Source organism: Artemia franciscana, chromosome 11 (genome assembly GCF_032884065.1).
Source record: "Artemia franciscana chromosome 11, ASM3288406v1, whole genome shotgun sequence".
NCBI lineage: Eukaryota > Metazoa > Arthropoda > Branchiopoda > Anostraca > Artemiidae > Artemia > Artemia franciscana.
Window position 1 is genome coordinate 870,710 of NC_088873.1, and position 23,569 is coordinate 894,278.

The window sequence follows — 23,569 nt, forward strand, 5'->3', positions numbered from 1 at the left end:
CCCTTTGCAGAGACCGTTGTCCGTAGATCTGGATCTTACGCCCTGCCGCAGTTGCCCTCCTATTGAGGTTTTTCCCACGATGGTGTTCTGCGCCACCGTGCAATTTAACCCATTACTGGGATAAGATACTACTCCTTTTATTGTCGAACATTTGCCCTTAGTAGTTTATGAATATCTTATATTATTATATTATATATATATATATATTATATTATATTATATATATATTATATATATTATTATATTATATATATATATATATATATATATATATATATATATATATATATATATATATATATATATATATATATATATATATATATATATATATATATATATATATATATTATAATATATTATAATATATTATAATATATATATATATATATATATATATATATATATATATATATATTATAATTATATATATATTATAGTATATATATTATATTATTATATATATATATTATATTATTATATATATTATATTATTTATATCTTACGAATATCTTTAGCTTTTTATAGTGGAACATTAGCCCATGGCATCGTTCAGAGTTTTCAACAGCACGGCATCTCTTTCACTGAAGCCGATCTTTCATCATATAAAGGGTATGAAGAAAAGCCATTAACACTAACTTCCGATGGTATTACTTACATGACTGCCAATGTACCCAGTGGAGGTCCGGAGCTGCTTTCGATAATAAATATACTTCGAAATTACGAAGCTGTGGATAATGTTCTAGAAATTCATAGGATGAATGAAGCTATTAAATTAGCAAGAGGACAGTTTTCCTTAATAGGTAAGATATGAATTTGAATTTAACTAACTTTTGGAAAACGTATGAAATTTGAATTGTTTGTTGGTTTCAAGGGCGCATACAGAACTTTGTTAGGGAGGGGGTATATGAATAGCTTTAAAAACGCATAAGAAATTGTTTTTATTCATTTTGTTACATTTTGATGGTTTGGGCTATGTTTTTTTGGGCGAGGGGGGATGGCATCTGTACAAATTTAAATGCGCTTTTAAAACACCCTTCCAATAAATACCCCCACCCTTCCCTATTGAACGAAAATCTTGTGTACGCCCCTAATTCAGAGTAAGGAATAGTAAGTAAGGTGCAGTCTTTGTCAGTAATATGTGAAACAATTGGATACAATTATGCTTACAAAATGTAGACACTAGGTAATATGCATTTACTCTGAGTCCTATTATGCACAATCCATTATATTCATTTAATGGTTAGAAATTGGTTGAATAAATGAATTGATAGAACAAATGAACACATGAATTAGAATCGAACAGTTTTCTCTAAAAGGTAATATATGAGTTAGAATCGAACTGGCTTTCAGAAAAGGAATGAAATTTGACTTGATTGTTGCCTTTCATTGGACTTCAGCTGATTTGTATTAAATGTACTGCTTTTAATCTCTAAAAGCGTTTTATGAATGGTTAGAAAAATTTGCATTCATTTGGAATTAAGTTCAGTTTCAGATTTTTCTTTGGCTTATTTTCAATGAGGCAATACATCGGCTGCAGTCAGTGACAAAAACAAGGTCACAATGTGGGATGGGACTAAACGGAAACCTCTCTCTCGGTATGGCATTATCTTAATAAAATATATCTTACAGTTGTAAATGCTCATTTTTAATCCTGCTGAACGACTAAAACATTTTATAAACTCAGATTACCAGATTGGAATTAAATGAGTCAATCTAATGTCTAAAAGGTTTGAACGAATAATAAGAAAAAGTTGCATACATTTGACAGTAAAATGGATTTTCCTTATTTTTCAAGCTTTAATTACTTTCAATCGTCAAATAATTTTTCCCCAAAATTTGGTAGCAGTTTTATTCCTGACTCCGGGCTCTCCCGATTTCTCCTTAATAGCTTCTCCCAATTTCGGGCTTGAAGTACTCTCGCGACACATGCTTAAAGTTCAGGTAAATGTAACAGGAACGTTTAATGTTCACCGAGCCAGACGCTCCTGCCGGATCATAAGGGATATTCCTAAATTGAGAAATCAGAGCAGCACCCTCCGGTAAGCATAGCATGCAACGTATCCTATTCAACCGTTACAAGAACGCCTTAACGTGGTGTCCATATCAATGCTATACAACTTTATGCACCGTCAACAGAGGAGCATTTTGACAAAAAGTCAAACTTGATGTTTTTATTCAATGTCCTAACTGAAACAGTCTTTCCATTTCGGGAGAAAAATATTTCAAAACTTATTGAAACATAGGCTTTGATGTATACCCATATCAGATTTATTAGGCCTCTGTACTAATCATAAAACAATAAAAACATATTTCATACATTCTGTTTGATTTCCGTCAAAGTTGGTATGTAAAAATTTGAAGCCACTATTTACAAAAAGGGGCACAGGTGTACCTTTGGCTACAACTGGTCTGCATAAAAAGAGAATATCAGTTTTCAGTACCTTCTAATAACAAATTGAGTATAGCATAAATTGTTCAAGAGGCATAATAGTGTTCATGTCTGAAATTTTTGACCGAAATTCTATTTTCGAAATTTGTTCCTTGTGTTCTAACCGCAGACAGTGCTGGGTCCCGGCGGCTTCGCCACCGGGCCCAAGCATGGCACGCGGCAGGCTTCTATATATGGATTCTCATTGTCCCTTGTGTTCTAACCACAGACAGTGCTGGGTCCCGGCGGCGAAGCATGGCACGCGGCAGGCTTAGATATATGGATTCTCATTGTCCCTTGTGTTCTAACCACAGACAGTGCTGGGTCCCGGCGGCTTTGCCACCGGTCCCCGCGGGTGGATTCTCATTGTCTCTTGTGTTCTAACCGCAGACAGTGCTGGGTCCCGGCGGCTTCGCGACCGGGCCCAAGCATGGCACGCTACAGGCTTCTATATATGGATTCTCATTGTCCCTTGTGTTCTAACAACAGACAGTGCTGGGTCTCGGCAGCTTTGCCACCGGTCCCCGCGGGCCCCAGCATGGCACGCGGCAGACTTCTATATATGGATTCTCATTGTCCCTTGTGTTCTGGGTCGCGGCAACGCTATGTCATTTTTGGATCGAATTGATGACGTAAATTGGTTTGGTTTTCTGTTTTAAGGTTTTCGAATTGCCTTAATTCATAGTCAAAATGTATAGAAATATTTGTCCAATCATCAGTTTTTTACATTTTAAGGAATTTAATAATAATTTCTTTTTGACGTTAATTGACACTTTTTGACAAATTTTCTTTGAGCAGCAAGCATCCTAAACTTCAACAATTTCTACTAAACTTCAAACTTTTGGTTTTCTGTTTTAAGGTTTTCGAATTGCTTTAATCCATTGTCAAAATATATTGAAATATTTGTGCAATCACCAGTTTTTTACATTTTAAGCAATTTAATAAAATTTAAAAAGAGCCTCAATTTTTTGAGCTCTTGTAATTGTAATAACGGTCATGTAACAGACGGACACTACATTTTTATATATATAGATATAAGCACATTTCGTTAAATATTACATATAGGAGTGTTGAGAGATGTTTTAGGAGTAGGGAAAGGGTTAAAAAAAGTGCATTTTTTGGCCAAAATCTATTTGGGAGAGGGGGTTCTTCTAATCAATGTTAGGACGGACAGTCCTTCCTCTTCACTCCCTGTCTAAGGGTTCAGGTAGCAATTTGTACTTAACCACTTAGCGATTTGTACTGACAAACTTGAACTTTGCAGGTGACCCTTTATTCAATAACGAATCTCTCTCATTGGTTGAGAGCATGGTAAATCGAACCAATGGCCGAATAGTGGCTGATCAGATACGAGACGATTCCGTTGGACCGATTTTTGAAACACTTTCTGAAAGTTTGAAAAGTCAGGTTGGTTCTGTTGTCGTTGCTGTTGATGCAGATGAGACTATCGCAATTTCAGTAACGTATGCTTGCCTTTCTTTTCTAGTTATATCGTACTTGCGATTTTGTAGCCTACTAAGTGGAATTAGTGTTTGATCGATTTTGGATAGTCGAATTAATTATATATAAATTCCTACAAAGTGGGATTCACGGTGTTAACTTTTATTGTTATATATAGTTTTTTCTTTTATATAGTCCCAAATAATTAAATGTAGAGGAATATTGCTGGAGTTACTTTTAAGAGTAGGAATCTTTTTATCTTGTTAGAAACAAAAAGTTTGTAGATATTTAAGAATTTATAATTATAGATTTGACTTAATTCTCAAAAAACAGGATTAAGTTGCCTAATCTTTCATAGACATGACTTAATTACCATTATCTGTCTTTATATAGTAATATTTAGAACTAGGAATTACAGATTCATTTTACTGTTGAGTCTTTCATTTTTCAAATTGAATATAAATTCTTTTCCTTTTTAGTGCCTAGGACGCCTTGTTGTGTGCAGTATGTAGTACATGTAGTTGAATGTAGTACATGGTGTATGTAGGCTTTGTTCTTCTTTTTTGTCTTGCTGCCGACCTCAAACCGATTGTTATTCAATATATACTTCGTAGGTTTGAACTAGTATCGAAATTCCTGAGAATAAAAATTTAAGACTAAATAGATGTTTTTAGTGTATTGATAAAATCTGAATTTGGTATTTGATTTTGGTTTGAGGTAAATAGAGCTGAGGGTTTTGGGCAATATATAATGAAACTTGAGTATTTTAAGGTGAAATACCAAATACCCACTGGTTATAACAGGGTGTTTACTTTAAATAAACATATCTTGACTTACTGACTACCAAGTTCCAATAAACATAAACCATTACAATTTGCAGTTTAGGAAATTTTCACTTTTATATAATGACTGTTACCATATATTTTGTTAGCCCCTAAGCATAGATCCCAAGTGTAGCAAATAGCAGTCATCTAAGAAAACGTTCAGAAACTACCAAAACTGTATTAAAAGTCAAAACGGTCAAACAAAACAGTTAAAAACTGCATAAATTCGACATAGCTAATTTCCAGAAGAACGTTTAACTTCACTAGTCTTTAATAAAAACTATTTCTTTGCCCAAAAATGTTTCTAAGACTTTTAGAATACGGTAAAAAAGACTTTGATCTCTAAAAGTCCATTTCATTATGTGTGAGGAAATAGGATATAATACATCTTCATAATTATTTATTTGAGTACGTTTCAGTCACATATTTCTCCTATTGTGAAGTTACAAAATTTAGTTATGAGAATCCTTAAGATGTTATTTTATTTCCAGTTTCTCTTCCTGGTAAATCTCAAATTAATAGTCTTTACAGTTATTTCAATATCATTCCAGTTAGACAAACTTTAGCTTTTCAATGTATACTTTTCCGTGTCTGTCAAACAGTTCGTGGTAACGAACTGTAGTAAGGAGCGACCCAGCTCAATAGTAACCAAAACTTTAAAAAATTGAATTTTGATATCAATAGCTACATCAAAAGAATCGCGTTTTAATGCTGATTTTAAATATATAAGTTTCATCAAGTTTAGTCATACCCATCAAAAGTTACGAGCCTGAGAAAATTTGCCTTATTTAAGAAAATAGGGGGAAACACCCCCTAAAAGTCGTAGAATCTTAACGAAAATGACACCATCAGATTCAGCGTATCAGAGAACCTTACTGTAGAAGTTTCAAGCTCCTATCTACAAAAATATGGAATCCCTCCGCAATCCCTCGCTCTTTACGCTAAAGTTTGACTCTTTGCCATAATTCGACTTTTAAAACAATTAAAAGCTTTAGCGTAAAGAGCGAGGGATTGGGGAGGGGACAACCCATTTTATATACGGAGTAATTTCTGTTCGTTTTAAGTTTTAATGTCGCTCCTTACTTTCAGCTAAAAAAATTAGTTTTTTTATATTTAATTATCTAAAGGATTTGCAACCAGATTGTTTTAAATCATTTTTTTCAGGCCCTCCCTCAGTCCGACCATATAATACTCGTTGTCCTTTAAGTAAGCTTCCTGTGCCTTTCATTGTCTCTGAACGGTGTAGATTTTCGCCTAAAAATATTATTACAAATTATTGGAACACATATTAATCTTTTTTTGATCAGAGTCTATAGCTATTAACATTAAAAACTAAAATCAAAGCTCTGCTAATTAGTAAATATTAACTTGTGAGTCTTTCAGCTATCGGATAAATAATGACAATAATTTTAATAAATGTTTTTTGGCATTTATTTTTTGGTGTGAGATAGAGTGAGAAGCGTGATGACATCCGTTTCTTCTGGGTTTGTTTATTTATACCGCTTGTGTTGTCGCCCAGCTTTCGAGCCAGTCTCCCCGCCGGGGATGTTATATGAATAGTTTTAAATATATATAGTTAAAGAATAATAAAGAACTTGAACTTGAAAAATTAGGAAGTCATAAATATCTTGAAAATCAAACAAACTCCGCGTTACATTCCAAATTCTCTTCATCATGATGTCTGACTGTTGGAATGACGTCTTCTAGAAGAAGCTACTGAATATAAACCAAACTTGAAAGGAAATAATGAGTTTGAAAAGAGTAGTCGATAGTGTATGCTGTATGTGTATAGTGTATAGTGTATGCTAGTGTATTGCAATCGATGGCAGTTGATTTTAGTCAAAGGCAGCTAATAAAAATCATTCTCTGTTAGAGATAATGCATTTTCTGTTGGCTGTGACATAAACCGATTGCAGTAAGCTATATTGAATGTGGGGATGGTGATAGAAAACATATAAAACCGATTGATAGAATGTGCTTAGGTTTTGATAGAGGTTGTAAATGTAAGTTGCATAGAAATGGTTATACAACATCCTTGGTGTTATCTCTATAGTGTAGGTCAAATAAGGAGATGTTTGACCTACAGCCCTCTCTGTAGACTAACAAGAAAAGAGAGAATAATGTAAATAAGTCGTGTATTACGGACAGATTTTATTGAGATCAAAATTGAGTCTTGTTAATCCATTAGAGGCCAGACAAAAAGCCGAATGTTCTCGAATAGATTAAAAAAAGGGTGATTTTCAGGCAGTAAAAAAAATAGAATACCAAAAGAGGGTGATTTTCAGCAAGAGGCGAATTTCACTCCTTTGATTTTATATTTTTCTTAATAAGTTTTTTGCTCTTCGTCTTTTGTTTTATGCCTATTTTTTTTTTACTCAAAGTCATTCACAAAATGCGGGACTCGGTGTGACTAAATATTGAGTCTGGGTAGATGGTTTGTGAATAGACTTAGATGACCTATTGACTTTAGATCAGAATTGGGAAAAAACAAAAACTCTCCTTACGGTTCCGTTCACTTTATGATAGGACCAATTATACTTTAGGATACACTTTATGATTGGACCAAATATACTTTATGATATGCTTTGTTATATAAAAAAAGATTTATTAGGGAATGGGAACTTCCTGGGATGGTGTAAAGAGGGAGGCTTTGAATAGATTGGGATGGAGGAAGAGCATGCGTAGCTAAATACGTTCTGAGACCATACTGGCTATGCATGACATATGAGAACAAAGAAAGGGAACAAAAAATGAAAAGAGAAAAAACAAATAGGTGAAAAAACGAGGATTTTATCAGCCAGTAGCTAAATATTGAAAAACAAGCAAATATTTCGACAAGGACCTCCGCCAAGTCGTCCTCAGTGCTCAAAGAAAACAAAGAAAAAAACAAAAAAACAAAAAAAACAAAAAAAACAGCAAAATCTAACCTTTATAAGTGACCTGACCGAGAGGAAGACAGATACTGACTCAACCAACAAAAAACCAAGTTTAAATCAATGAAAGAGAAGTTACCAATTAGATTGAATAAGTATCCTTTGCCTTGCAACAGATTTCGCCTGTCTACAATTTCGGTTTTCATTAGATATGCGGACATGTTGTCTTAAATTAGATTGAGCGGAAATGTTCATAGATTCTTTTAATATTAAATTATTATAAATTGGGCTTAAGGAAATATCCCCCGTGTCTCTATTTATAGCCAAATTTCTATTTATATGTTTTTTTATCTCAATAGCCTCTTTAAAAGATTGCGGTAGACCATTTACAGTAGATATTAAAGTTGCCTCTTCAAAAAGAACTAAATGGGCAGGATTTTCGTATATATGCTGGGCCAGAGCTGAATCAAAGTTGTCATTTTTATTTTCCAGTCTCAGGGACTTGTCTATTGAAATTTTGTGTTCTTGCAATCGTTCCCCTAGTTGTTGATTGGTCCTTCCAATGTAAAATCTTCCACATGAACAAGGGACTCTGTAGACACCACTACCTAGTATAGGGTCCGTTTTATCCTTTCCCGAGTTGAAAAAATGTTCAACTTTTTGTTCAGTTTTAAAAGAAACAGAGAGATTATGTCTTTTTAAAATTTTTCCAAGTTTGTCGCTGAGTTTTGATACGTATGGTAATGTAGTGAAAGTTTTTTTCTCAATTGCCAGTGTACCTGAATCAAGGGGGACGGGCTTCCTGTTTTCCTGTTTAATCTTTTTTAATCGTCTATCTATTATATTTTCAATGAGGTTGATTGGGTAGCCATTGCAGAATAGAATGTCCTTAACATAGTCTAACTCGGATTTTACATGATTACGTGAACATATTTTTAGAACCCTGTCGCAACAATCTAAAGAAATTACTACCCCTCTTTTTACACAAGGAGGGTGATTTGACGAGAAATGTAGATACCGATCATTATGGGTTGGCTTTCTATATATAGAAAAATCCAGGCTGGGAATATTTTTTATAATTAAAACATCCAAGAAAGGGAGCTTTCCTGAATCTTCCAGTTCTATTGTGAATTGAAGATTCGAATCAAAAGAATTCAAATGTGCCAAAAAAACTTTTAGAGAGTTCTGACCATGTTCCCAAACAGCAAGAATATCATCAACGAAACGAAACCAGAGAGAGTGTTTTAAGGGGAAACTATGCAAAGCAGACTGTTCTATGAAATCCATGTAAAAATTTGCCAAAAAAGGAGACAAAACAGTGCCCATGGGCAGGCCCTTGACCTGAAGGAAAAATTTTTCTCGAAACCTAAAATATAAAGAGAACTTGTTGCAAAGACGTACAAGCGTCATTATTGTGTCAATTTCCAAGGTTTTGTAATCTGCCCAAGTAGAATTTTCCTCTAATTTTCTTTGTAAGGCCTGTTCACATTTATGGACATCGCATGAAGTGTACATGGAAATTGCATCAAAACTAGATAAGATAGTTTTTTCTGTTATACTATGATTTTTCAGCTTCTCAACAAGATCTATGGAATTTTTTATATAAGATTTCTGTGTTGTTAGAAGATACTTGAAAATTGTAGCTAAGAATTTTCCTACGCCTGTAGCTGGAGAGCTATAACATGCTACAATAGGACGTAACGGAGTATCCTTCTTATGAATTTTGGGTAGACCGTAAAATTTCGGGGCTGAACAACCTTTTGGGTAAAATTTTCTGTACATTTGAGGGGTGATTAGTCTATTATCTTTTAAAATTTCTAATTCTTTCCTCAACTGCTTGGTGTATTTATCTGTGGGATCAGTTTTTATTTCTTTATAAGTATTTTTATCCAATAAAAGGCTATTTATAGCCTTTATATAGCCTAAAGGCTATATATAAATAGCCTTTTATTGGATAAAAATACTTATAAAGAAATAAAAACTGATCCCACAGATAAATACACCAAGCAGTTGAGGAAAGAATTAGAAATTTTAAAAGATAATAGACTAATCACCCCTCAAATGTACAGAAAATTTTACCCAAAAGGTTGTTCAGCCCCGAAATTTTACGGTCTACCCAAAATTCATAAGAAGGATACTCCGTTACGTCCTATTGTAGCATGTTATAGCTCTCCAGCTACAGGCGTAGGAAAATTCTTAGCTAAAATTTTCAAATCTCTTCTAACAACACAGAAATCTTATATAAAAAATTCCATAGATCTTGTTGAGAAGCTGAAAAATCATAGTATAACAGAAAAAACTATCTTATCTAGCTTTGATGTAATTTTCATGTCCACTTCATGCGATGTCCATAAATGTGAATAGGCCTTACAAAGAAAATTAAAGGAAAATTCCTCTTGGGCAGATTATAAAACCTTGGAAATTGACACAATAATAACGCTTGTACGTCTTTGCAACAAGTTCTCTTTATATTTTAGGTTTCGAGAAAAAAATTTCCTTCAGGTCAAGGGCCTGCTTATGGGCACTGTTTTGTCTCCTTTTTTGGCAAATTTTTACATGGATTTCATAGAACAGTCTGCTTTGCATAGTTTCCCCTTAAAACACTCTCTCTGGTTTCGTTTCGTTGATGATATTCTTGCTGTTTGGGAACATGGTCAGAACTCTCTAAAAGTTTTTTTTGGCACATTTGAATTCTTTTGATTCGAATCTTCAATTCACAATAGAACTGGAAGATTCAGGAAAGCTCCCTTTCTTGGATGTTTTAATTATAAAAAATATTCCTAGCCTGGATTTTTCTATATATAGAAAGCCAACCCATAATGATCGGTATCTACATTTCTCGTCAAATCACCCTCCTTGTGTAGAAAGAGGGGTAGTAATTTCTTTAGTCGACAGGGTTCTAAAAATATGTTCACGTAATCATGTAAAATCCGAGTTAGACTATGTTAAGGACATTCTATTCTGCAATGGCTACCCAATCAACCTCATTGAAAATATAATAGATAGACGATTAAAAAAGATTAAACAGGAAAACAGGAAGCCCGTCCCCCTTGATTCAGGTACACTGGCAATTGAGAAAAAAACTTTCACTACATTACCATACGTATCAAAACTCAGCGACAAACTTGGAAAAATTTTAAAAAGACATAATCTCTCTGTTTCTTTTAAAACTGAACAAAAAGTTGAACATTTTTTCAACTCGGGAAAGGATAAAACGGACCCTATACTAGGTAGTGGTGTCTACAGAGTCCCTTGTTCATGTGGAAGATTTTACATTGGAAGGACCAATCAACAACTAGGGGAACGATTGCAAGAACACAAAATTTCAATAGACAAGTCCCTGAGACTGGAAAATAAAAATGACAACTTTGATTCAGCTCTGGCCCAGCATATATACGAAAATCCTGCCCATTTAGTTCTTTTTGAAGAGGCAACTTTAATATCTACTGTAAATGGTCTACCGCAATCTTTTAAAGAGGCTATTGAGATAAAAAAACATATAAATAGAAATTTGGCTATAAATAGAGACACGGGGGATATTTCCTTAAGCCCAATTTATAATAATTTAATATTAAAAGAATCTATGAACATTTCCGCTCAATCTAATTTAAGACAACATGTCCGCATATCTAATGAAAACCGAAATTGTAGACAGGCGAAATCTGTTGCAAGGCAAAGGATACTTATTCAATCTAATTGGTAACTTCTCTTTCATTGATTTAAACTTGGTTTTTTGTTGGTTGAGTCAGTATCTGTCTTCCTCTCGTGCAGGTCACTTATAAAGGTTAGATTTTGCTGTTTTTTTTGTTTTTTTTGTTTTTTTGTTTTTTTCTTTGTTTTCTTTGAGCACTGAGGACGACTTGGCGGAGGTCCTTGTCGAAATATTTGCTTGTTTTTCAATATTTAGCTACTGGCTGATAAAATCCTCGTTTTTTCACCTATTTGTTTTTTCTCTTTTCATTTTTTGTTCCCTTTCTTTGTTCTCATATGGCATGCGTAGCTCTGTTGGCCTTAGGCGACTTGGTGCTGTGGTGAGTTTTTAGTAGTAGCAGTAGTAGCATAATAGCACCAAATATACTTAACTTCTGAAAATAGTTAAAGATATGCAATATGCTTTTTATATTTTACAGTTTTGTATTTTACAATTATATTTTAAGATAGTAAAATTTATTTTTAGACTTTTATATTTTAACGTATATGTATATCTTTAGGAGTCTAACTTCTATGTTTGGTTCAAAACTGTTTGCAAAATCAGGATTCTTTTTGAACAACGCTCTCGATAATTTTGCTCTGGAAAACGAAAGCACGAAAGGTGAAAGTGAAAACCACCAGGCCCCTAGAAAGCGACCCTTGTCTCATCTTACTCCGCTCATAGCGGTTGAAGGTAAGCCTATTGAACAAAATTAGTAAATTTGAAATAATAACTGAAAATTCCCTAAACATGAAAAAGTAAAACAGAGAATAAAACTAGAATCCTGGTAAAAAATAGGAATTTTTTAAAAGTATTTTCCCTGATTAAAAGTCTTTAGAACCTTTGATATATGTGTCTGTGCTTAGAAAGACAAAATAAAACGTATTAGGACGAGGTTCAAGTTAACAATGGGTCCGACATAAGGAACAACCTGCTGGATTTGTCTTTTTCATCGTTCTTATGTGATAGGCTAAAAAACAACTGAAAGTAGCAAGGTTGGTCTTAGATTACTCGTCACAATGACCCTGTATAATTTGGGAGCTGGCTAAGGGTAGGTGGACCTGGACTCTTTTTCCTAATAATTTGTGTTATTCCGAGTAACTAAATTCTTTAAAGTTTATGTTATGCTAAAATTTAGTTCTGAATGTCTTATCAATAACATTACTGCGGATATATGAATTAGCGAAGGATTATCCTTTTTGACTGAATATGTGCAAATGAAAAAGTGTATGCTTTATCCAACCATAAAATTTTACTGATTAGTTTTTAGTTAATAAGTTAAATAACTGAAATATTAGCCTAAAAAGAAAGCCTCAATAAAGTTACTTTGAAATTAAAAACGAAAGAAATTCTGAAAGCAAAATCAGGTACTGCATATTTTTAGAAAAATGTTTGATTCAGGTTCCTTCTATTACCTGTTTGTTTCCTCATCTATTAATAAATTTTCCAACTCCATACGTAAATTCTCCCCCCCCCTCACCAATATATATACTTGACATGCAATGGTTAGCTTTGTAAATGTCGGAGTATTAGGGATTTTTGTCTGTAGGAACCTCTTGTGATAGATTCTGTTTTTTTTTTAAGTTCAATATTGAACTGTCCATGTAAAGTGGCTTGTGTCTTATCTGATGAAGGGGGAAACTGATGAATATACACCCAAAAAGAGTGGCTCATCCCCACCCCATCAAAGAGTACATTGATTGGTCATCGATTCTGACATTTCTTAACTAACTTCGCCTAAAAAAGCAACATAAAGATGTGGGTTTTTGTAAAAATTGATGAAACTTTTCGTAGATGGCGCTGTTGGTTTCTTTTTATCTTTGTTTTGCATAATGAATCTAGAACTATTACTAAATATTGATTTTTATTCTCATAAGACTAATTTGAACATTGATAATTTTGATTCTTCGTCAGTATGTATGTAGATTTTCTCCAGAAGTAATTCCCATTTAAAGCGCCCAATATTTTACAGAAAAAAATAAAAAATAAAGATGGACTACTCATCCACGGACAATGACACGAATGATGATCTAAAAACGAATGATTTAATATTTATAGGCATAACTAATTATTTAGAAATTCTAATTACTATTCACAACTAATTGTCTAATCACTTAGATACAGCGTTTGGAATCGAAAAATAATACCTAAGAATTTATTGCAGTCCCTGATATTTTCAAAAGAAAAAAAATGACAGAATGAACTATTCAGTTGAAATGAACTGTGACTATTCACAAGTAATTGTTTAATCACTTATATACATGGTCTGAAACCTAAAAGTACTACCAAATTATTTATTGCAGTCTCTGATATTTAAAAAAAAAACAAAAAAAACAAAGTCTGAATGAACGCGGAAGTCATCTTTTTTACCGCCTTCATTTCAGTTTTTGGTCGATAGCCCATCTAAGAGGCAAAATAGGGTACGCTTTTCTGTAGTGATTAGAAACAAACTGGAACTAATCACAAAAGTACTCCAGAGCTCTGGCTTCAGCTATTCAGTATTTTGGCCAGTGACAACTAATGTAATAGCTATTGTAAAACTGAGATATTTTAAACTAGCTCTAAATATTCGAACTAACGCTATAGTTTGATGAACTCAAAATCTTTGTAAAATCTGTTTGGTTTTGAACATCGTATCAAGGTTGCCAGGTCTCGTTGGTCGATATAAGCCCAAGTGGTGATGATTTTTTGTCCGAATTATTCTGCTTTTTCAGTCTTGCCATTTCTACACTATGGTACGATCCTTGAGTCTATATGAAACAAAGGTGGTGAAAACATGAATATGGAAAAAAAGTAAAGAATCTGATATATTATAATCTATGGCTTTTTGATATTGTGATTGCAATTATAAATTATAGGATAATACTAAGCAGCGAAGGACACAATAACTGTTGAATAACAAGCTCTTGGAAGTTTAAAACTAGGCCAGAACGTGAAAGAAGCTCATATTCTTTGTTTTGTGCATCCAAATGCTTATATACTATGTAATATGTACTATGTTTAAATATGATTTCTTGATCGATTTCTCTTTATATTTTGATCGATTTTTATTGGTCGATTACTATTTTTAATCGATTGAAATTCGTTTTTTAAAATTTGTGATCTAAAATAACGACAAATCCTCAAAATAATTTGTTCCCCTTGAAATTTATTTATTTTTCTTCTTTTTCAAGAATGTTTATCTTATAGATATTAACTTCCAGGTCCATATGCTTGTGGGCTGAGGGTGGCTCTTGGCTCATCTGACCCTGGTCAACTTGCCCAGGTCGTTAGTACTTATTTCCACCATGGTCGAAACCTATCAGCTAGTATTGAGACGGCTCGTTTTATGCCCGGGAAGGATCAGGGACAAATATTAATTGAGGGTAAGTTGCTTACACATCAATTTCTTTGTTATCTGTTTCTAAGGAAGCCTTAAGTATAAAAGACGTTAAGGAACAAAATCACTAAAAGTGTCATTTTATATATATCTTTGTTTAAGGTGATGTTAATTTTCTTAACGGGGGAATTCGAAAAGTTTTTCAATAATTGACTAATTTGTTTGTGTAGCCGTTCTCTGCATGTGAATTCAAATAGAGTTCCTTGTATTTTTGTCATGTACGTAAAGGAGTTCCTCAAGGATTGGTCCTAGGTGTTGTTGTTTCTATTATATGTAAGTTTGACTGTTGCTGCTAGAAACAAAGCTGAATTGTTGAATGTTCACAATTTAAAGGTTCACCACAATATCCAGTGTAGTGAAATGTGATACGTTAAATAAATTTTTTCCATTTGTAATTGGTAGAAAGGAAAGTCAATTTTGGAAAGTCAAAAACGTGATTTAATAAAATAGAAAAAAAATTCAAATCTCTCGTTTTTTACCTTTTCATTTAGTTTTTCATATTTGCGTGCCTTTTCATGTGTCAAAATATTTGCGTAACTTTTCATTGGCTGGACATTTTTCTTCATTTATTTCATCTATGTTGTTCTTACGTTAGATTTAGCCACTAATGTTGAAGCGTATTCATTGTAGAATCATGGTGGTACCATTCGTTTAATCCTAAGTATAAAGATTTAATTGTCTTAAAGACTCTTAATTCACGAAACAATAGAACAGTGCACCTCTGAAAAACCTGATATTTTTCTATCGATTAGCATAAGGTACTGGCTAGTCTCATCAACTCTTATCGAATAATAACTAATAATAAAAAAAAAAAACTATATTAAAAACACAACAAACGAGCCAAATGACAAACTAGATTCTCTCAATAATGTCGTTTCCGTAACACACCCGTCGTATCTAGAGGGGACACCCTTTTGTAATATCCCTAAAAACTTTTTTCAGAGTTTAGTGTCTTGCTCTCAGCAGTCCCCTCGGTTTTTTTTTTAATATATATATATATATACTTTGATTTGAAGTGATGAACAGCAATAAAATGCCCCCCTCCCCTTTACAGATCTTTTGTATATCTGTCTTGGTCCAGACCCCACACTTTTAAGATGTCTCTTCCGTCCTTAGCCGAGAATTGTCATTCCCTCGGTCATTCCATCCCTTTGCTCAAGTCTCCAGTAAGTCTTATTTCACGCATTGTTAGGTTGAAAACTGCGTCAGATTCGTTGCTAATACTTGACTCGACGTGACTCAGTGATAATTAAAAACAAAGCACAATGTATATTGACATGTATCTTAATGGTGAAACAAAACTGTCTACAATCTCTTTATCATTTTTTTATTTAAAAAGCACTGCGTATAGTGTGGATGAAGATGGTACTTTTATTCCTACTGTTCGAATTGTTGAGGCAAGGGTAGACGGTACTTTGGAAATGGAACTGGACTTTTTGGAACTGGAATGGTACTTGGATAATCTCCTTCCAGACAAAACGATTCAAGTCAAAGGGATTATTAATGAATGGCCTTTTTTAATTGCAGTTTTAAGCAGCATTTTCTTTTTTTTCACGTTTTTAAATGCACGAGAAAGATTGGACATTAAGAATGAAACACATTAGCCCTGTAACGGTATTGCGTTGACACTAATAGTCTAGATCAGTTTTCTTTTGGTTATAGATCGGCAACTTTTGTCAACATTGTTGGTTAACATGAAAACCTCAACAATGATTTAAATACCCTGTTTCACTTCTGATACAACAATTTACTAACCGTAGTAATACACTGTCTTTAATACCTCAGAGAAGTAAGAAAATCTTCTAACCTTTTGTAGTTTTAAAGCGGCTGCCTAGCGGAGAAGCAACGCTGCCAGTCGGAGAAGCAACGCTGCATGGTGGAGAGGTTTTTCGACAGTTTTTGTTTACTTTATTTCATTCATTTTTATTCATTTTAATTCACTTTAATTCATTTATTGATTGTCTAGCTGGTTATTATTCCTCAGATCCAAAACACATCGAAAGGGGAGGTTATTTTTAATTTATTGGGAAAGATGGGGTTAAACGAAGATGGATACAAGAACTAGAGTTACATTGGATCTATTAATTACCAACTTTCTTTAATTTAAGTCTAATTTAATTAATATTAATTTAAACTAAAAAGCAGCACACATTATTGTTGTTCCTTTTAACCAACAATATGTCCAATAAAGCCCTTGTTGAATAAGAGAAGTGGATTGTTGATGAACCAACATATGTAGGAATAGTTTGTTGGACAACTATAGTTGCATTTTTTGTCCCCATCTTTTGAGACTTCTGTTAACCCCTTTCTCCTAGAGTCTGCCAAGAAAGGAGAAAGGTGACTCTGAAGTCAGTTCTCTTATTTCCTCGCGAGTTGGCGCAAAACTGGACTTAAATTAAAAGACCATACGGATACTTGATAGACGTTGTTGTTCCCCCCCCCCCCAAACGAACTGAGTCATTAGCTTCTGCTCTGTCGCACACAATAAAGCAAAAGCTCTTTCCCTTTTCTGACACCTTGTGGGTTAAAAGGCGTCATAGTATTGTCACCTTTCTGGAGCTTTTCTTTGCTGTTGTTGGAGTACCGGAGAGCTTTGTTGACATCCAGTTCGATTAAGGCGTAATGGCAAAAGGCAACCCTTAGTATCAGCCATTACCGAGTTTAGCTTCGTTTTCCTCTGATTTTTATTGGAAAAGTGAGTTCAATTCTGCTTTCGACTTCTGTTTCTCTGCAGATATAAAATTTATATCTGCTTGCCTGGACTGCGATCCAGACTGCTGAAATTGTTGGGACATCCACCTTAATACCAAGGTGCCAATGTCGGTGATTCTCCTTTTCAGACGCATCTGTTTTTCACAAAGACTTTGTCTTTTCCCATAGCTCGTGCAGCTATTCGAAGAATTCGATATGAGATTTATTAACCGTCGTGATACAGCGTTTCAAATCCAACTCGTTATTTTTCTAATGTGGTATTAGCCGAAATTATGACGAAACTGCAAACAAATAAATTCTCCTTAGTTCCCAATATTCTCCTTTTCAGACGCATCTGTTTTTACAAAGACTTTGTCTTTCCCCGTAGCTCTTGCAGCTATTCGAAGAATTCGATATGAGATTTATTAACCGTCGTACTACAGCGTTTCAAATCCAACTTTTGTTCCCTCGTTGTATTGTTGATGCGGTATTAGCCGAAATTATGACGAAAATGCAAACAAATAAGCAGTTCTGTTTCTTTGAGATTAGTCTCCTTGTTGAGGTAACTGTCTGGCAAGCCAAATGAAGTTCTCTACATGAGTCTCATCATCCGATAAAGTTCCAGAAACTCTTGGTGCGTACGACAACTGCTTTTTTCACTGCGTACTCACTCTTGATTGTATTTTAACTGTTACTACGATATCTGCAGAGCATTCATTTAGTACGCCAAAGCATGGCTTATCTTAGGAGCGGCTACAACATGCCTATGCCTATAAATTAGAATGGCAAGTTGGGTATTGGCGATGTTTAAAGTGACTTCGGGAAGAAATCAAGATGAATTAAAATATAAGTAGTACTTGTAGTGCTTAGGTTCTTTTGTATCTGATTCAGGGATTATTAAGATTACAATTTTTCAATTTGGCTAATTGAACTCATTATTTTATCTGTTTTTTTTTTTCAAAGGAATATTAATAAGTAAAGCTCAAACGGGGGACCATGACAGCGACATACTGACTTTCTGGTAAGTTTCTGAACTTTTGGTAGCTGTTAGTTGGTACCCCGCCCCCACCCGCATTCCCCTAATGGAAATCATAAATACGCCACTGGGCATCCATACCACAATCTGCTACTACCCCACCTCTCTGCTACCCCAATACTCTTCCTTCCTGCCACCCCACCTCCCTACATAAAGTTTAAATCCCTTTATTTTGTACTATAATAAATCACATTATTTCATTGTGTTACTTGTTGGTGAAGCCCCTTTTTATATTCTTTAATTAAAATCTTCCATTGTTTCATGAAATCACTAGTTTAAGTTTTAGTTGAATTGGAAGACAGTTGAATGACAGAAAATGAATTTCAACGGTGACAGATATAATTTTCCATCGTGCCAAGTTTTTGTGCAGTTTGAAATTTGCATTTCCTTTCCTTTCACTGATTAATAGTCAAAAACTAAATTATCCTGGGAAATTTGATAAGGGTTAAATAGCAACTAGTTTAAACTTCAAAACAAGAAACAAACTAATGTCTGGATCGAGAAAAGCAGTTGCTTTATTAGCAAGAATTTGTTTATGACAAGTTTTTTTTGTGAAAGTAAAGACCGAGTCTGAAACTTTAAAAGATTAAAAATCACTCCTTACCAGTTTATGGAGCATATTGTTTAAAAAATTAGTAAACAGCAAAGATGGCTCAATGTGTTATTATTTTTTTCTTTTTCTTTTTTTACACCATGGCGCTTCGCTATCGTAGAAACTTAAGAAAGAGCTCATTCGATCTGAAATTCAAAGTTTTACTGCCCGTTTTAGGAGTCAAAATGGATTGGAGGGCAATCAGTCCCCTACCACGCCCCTTTATTACCCAAGGCCTATTTATAGATGGCCATTTTGTTTAAAATAATTTAAAGGCCAATAACTATGTCTCTGGAGATGTCAACCCCCCGCCGTTCCTGGAGCAAGGGCTGCAAATAATGCAATTTGTGGACTGTTTTCATATAGTATTTGTCATCGGGTAAGGGAGGGGGTGTGTTTGACCCTTAGTGTCTGAAAAAAACCAAAGGCGTTTAGTTGATGTTTTTGGAGAATGTTGAGGGGAGTATGGAACCAAATCAAAATAAACTATGTGTATACAGGTTGTCAAAAGGTTGTATCTCAGGAATGGCTTAGGGTATTAAGTTTAAACTTTTGGGTAATGATAGGGGATAATCAATTGACCAAAAGGTAATATTTGAACGCCACTACTACTGCTGCTACTAATACTACTACTATTTATGCATGCTACAGCTGTTACTATTGATACTATTACTGTTTCTTGTACAACTTCTATTATTACTACTACTGCTATGGTACTTGTACTGCGAGGGCTAAGGGTATGAATTTGAAAAGTTCAAAGAATATTGAGGGGAAAGTACTAAATCAAAACACACTTTTTGCATACATATTGATATTGTCAAAAAGGTGTATCTCGGGATAGCTTAGGACATTAAGTAGGAACTTCCAGAGAACAGTTAGGGGTAATATCAATTGCCCAAAAGGCAATATGTACACCCTACTACTACTAATACTACCGGCGCTCCTTCAGCTGCTATTTCTATTGCAACTATTATGAAGACTAAGAGTATTAAGGTGAAAATTTCAGGATATGTTGAGGGGAAGTTAAACTAAATCATAACACACTATGAGTATGCAGGTTCTCAAAGGGGCATAGCAGCAAAATCTTAGAAACGGCTTAGAGTATTAAGTTGAAATCTGGGAGCATGATAAGGGGGTGTCCAACCGAACAAAAGGCAATATATGCACACTGCTACTGATAAGAGCACTACTGCTACTATTTTTACTACTACTAGTCCTCATACTACAGCTAATGCTCCTAGTGCTACCACTATGGTTTCTACTTTTAAGAATAAGGGTGTGAAGTTGAAAATGTCAGGAAATATTGAGGGGGAAGTTTGGACCAAGTGAATACACAACGTGAGTATGCAGCCTATTAAAAGGGCCTATCAACATTATCCTAGAAATGTTTGGAAGGATTCAGTTAAGACTTGCAGGGTTTGTTCTTGGGGATGTTGAACTAACCACGATCCAAAATTCCCATGCGGCTACTTTTACTAATGCTACTACTGCTTTTGCTAATGCTCAGTATATTAAGGTAAAATTTTAGGGAATGTTGAAATTATGTTGAACTAAATAAAAAAACACACTGTAACAGGTTGTCAAAAGGACGGTTCAACAATGCCCCTGGAATTGCGTAGAGTATTAAGTTGAAACTTCCAGCTAAGGGCTTTAAGGGGAAACTTTCTGGGAATATTTAGTTGATGTTGAACTAAATCAAAACACTCTATGTGCTTGTTGATTGTCAAAAGGATGTATCAGGAAGATCCCAGGAATGTCTTAGAGCATTAAGTTGAAGCTGTCAGGGTTTGTTGAGGAGAATTTTGGCCAACGAAAAGGCATTAAGTGCATAATTACAACTACAATTACTTTCGCCACCAGTTTTGCTACCATTGATGCCAACGGTATTAAGTTGAAGCTTTCAGGGTAAGTTGAGGGGGTTGTTGAAGTAACCAAAAGGCACTATGTACATGTTACTACTATTACTGCTACCACTAGTGCTAGAACTACTACTTCTACAGAGGCTAAGGGCATTAAGGTGAAACTTTAGGGAATATTTAGGGAGGGTGTACTGAAACTATACAAACAATACACACTTTGCTTGCCAAAACTTTGCACTTTACTGGAAACAAGATATACTTTGAACGTTTCCTCTTTGTTCAACTTTAATAAATCTGAATTATAAAGACTTTCAGGAATGAATATTATCTGTCATTAAACTGTCAATCCATATTCAATTGTTTCTTCAGTCATCTTGTAATAAGGATTGTTTTCAGTAAAGAGCAAATTATGTTCTGGTCTTTAGAATGCATGGGTCGGCGGGGAGGGCTCATTGCTACTCGTCTTATTCTGATCGTTTTGAGTTTGACTTGGTTATTTCTTGTAATTTCTGTTCGTTTTAAGTAGGAAAGTAAGTAAGTAAGACGGCACTAGATGCTTAGGGTCCAAACATGTGGTGCCGATCTACGGGCCTTCAGCCAGGAAGTGCAATGGGAAGTTGGGGGCCAGCCATCATGTGCTTTCGCACACCCTTCCTGTTTACCTTCCCCAGATTTCTCCAGGTACCTATTTAGAGCTGAGTCGACTCTGGCTAAGCTTACAGAGTCACGTCACTAACCTGCGTCCCAAACCAAATAACTGACTATGCCTGGGATCAAACCTGTTGGACAAAGAATTCTTAAACCAACGCGCCAATTTGCCAGGACAGCTCTTCTGTTCTTTTTGGGTATTTATATATTGATGCTGGTTTATGATAGTTTTACGCTTGAAAAATTAGTTGACTGTGTTGTGGCTTATCTTTAGTACAATGTAGCTCTTTACTTTTCTATGAAAGATGGATTTTCTGGAATTTTTTCGTATTAATAATTAAATAAATAAGCCAAAAAGAGACTAATATATAAAGCTCAATTCAATACTTTTTACGACACAATTATGTCTCTAACAATCTCGAGCAAGCTTTGTTTTCAGTAAAGCACTATTAAATGTTAAAAATATAGAGAAATGTCACGAGCTAGTTTATTTGAAACAGTTTTTCAAAAATATGATAATTTTTGTGCGTTTTAGGTGTTAAAAATATAGACAATAAACCTCATCAAAAGATTCTTGTCTGACTTGAAGTCAGATGAAACTTTTTCAGATGAAATTATAGGCGTCAACTTCAGTTTTTGCCAAATTAGAAAATTAAATATAGGTTTTACTTCACTTCTTTACTTAACTATCTTCCAAAAAGATCTGAAATTTGTTTAATTAAGAGTCCATTGGGTATTCTATCTGTGGCATATCTGAGAAGTTCTAGATAAAATTCAGGTAATTATGAAATATCGTCCTGTATAAAATGAATCCAAACTTTAAAACCTGAAGAACAGTAAAAGAATTTATGCTGGATATTTAATATACTTTACAGAAATTTGGGTTATTCTTACTGCTGTTTTTATGCCCCCGCCCCTACAAAAAATTAGGAGTCTCTATACTTCCGTCATTTATGCCTCTTGGATTTTAAGATTTAAGGAGAAACAGTCACTAGATATTATTACTAGCTAGAAAGAGAATACGTATTTAAAAAAAGAATGTCTTATCCAAGAATGGAACCTAGGTTACCACGTCCACAAAAAAATTGTCGTAAATGACGCACCACCACGTCCTTTTTTTTTACTATTTGTAAAATAGTTTTTACTTTTTTTTACTATTCTCGATCCCGTTTGCTACAAGCCGTAAATTTATAACAATAGTATAATCTAGAATTGGGAGTTAATTAATGCATCTTAATGTGGCCACTTGATGAAGCCACTTAATGTGGCTCAAGAGCTTTTAATTAAGTCTTTATTCATCGCTCTATGAGGTAGAAGTTACCTGCTAGTTCCAGTTGTGTCAAACTGGTAGGAGGAGGGGCCCTTAGCACCTTGAATTTGTTGCTATTGACTGGATTCTGCATATAGTAAAAAAAGAAATCACCAATGTAACAGCAAAAAGACAGAACTAAACATACATCAGAAAAAAGACAGAAGGAGAAAGGAAGACTGGTTTCCTACTTTAGTAATTAATATAGATCAGTACTTGAATAAGGCCTTAACCCTACTCATCCATCCAATTACATAGGTCCATCCAATATATATATATATATATATATATATATATATATATATATATATATATATATATATATATATATATATATATATATATATATATATATATATATATATATATATATATATATATATATATATATATATATATAAAATATATCAATAATAAATAATTAATAATAATCAAACAATAAAAAAGACAAATAATTCAGAGTCGACGACCCAACATAAAGGCTCATCAGAAGAATGATATGAACGTGGAGTGTACGCAAGGAAAAAAAAACATTTCTGCGGTTCCATTGAAATAAAAAATTGCTCCCCCTCCCTTAATAGACATTAAAATTTGGCCTGCCCCTTTCCAATTTTTATGGATGGCTCATGCCTAGAACTGTCCTGGCTACTAGATTTTGCCTAGTTCTGTTGGTCAGGAGAAAATTCTGAAGCTTAATAAGGGGACTGAGAGGGAGAGTATGCAAGAAGGGCGGGATTACATCCCTATACAAGGATATTTTATGTATATGAGACATAGAAATAAGAATTTGATGTCT

At 34.2% G+C, this 23,569-nt stretch overlaps 1 protein-coding gene across 1 annotated transcript in view; it reads left to right on the plus strand.

The window, feature by feature from the left end:
* LOC136032657 (glutathione hydrolase 7-like) overlaps positions 1–23,569 on the plus strand; it is a 104,709-nt gene that overhangs the window by 72,046 nt on the left and 9,094 nt on the right. The window contains exons 6-9 of the mRNA XM_065712942.1: positions 519–803; positions 3,696–3,894; positions 11,780–11,952; positions 14,463–14,624. Of these exons, the coding sequence (XP_065569014.1) occupies positions 519–803; positions 3,696–3,894; positions 11,780–11,952; positions 14,463–14,624 (819 nt within the window). The remainder of the gene's footprint in view (positions 1–518; positions 804–3,695; positions 3,895–11,779; positions 11,953–14,462; positions 14,625–23,569) is intronic.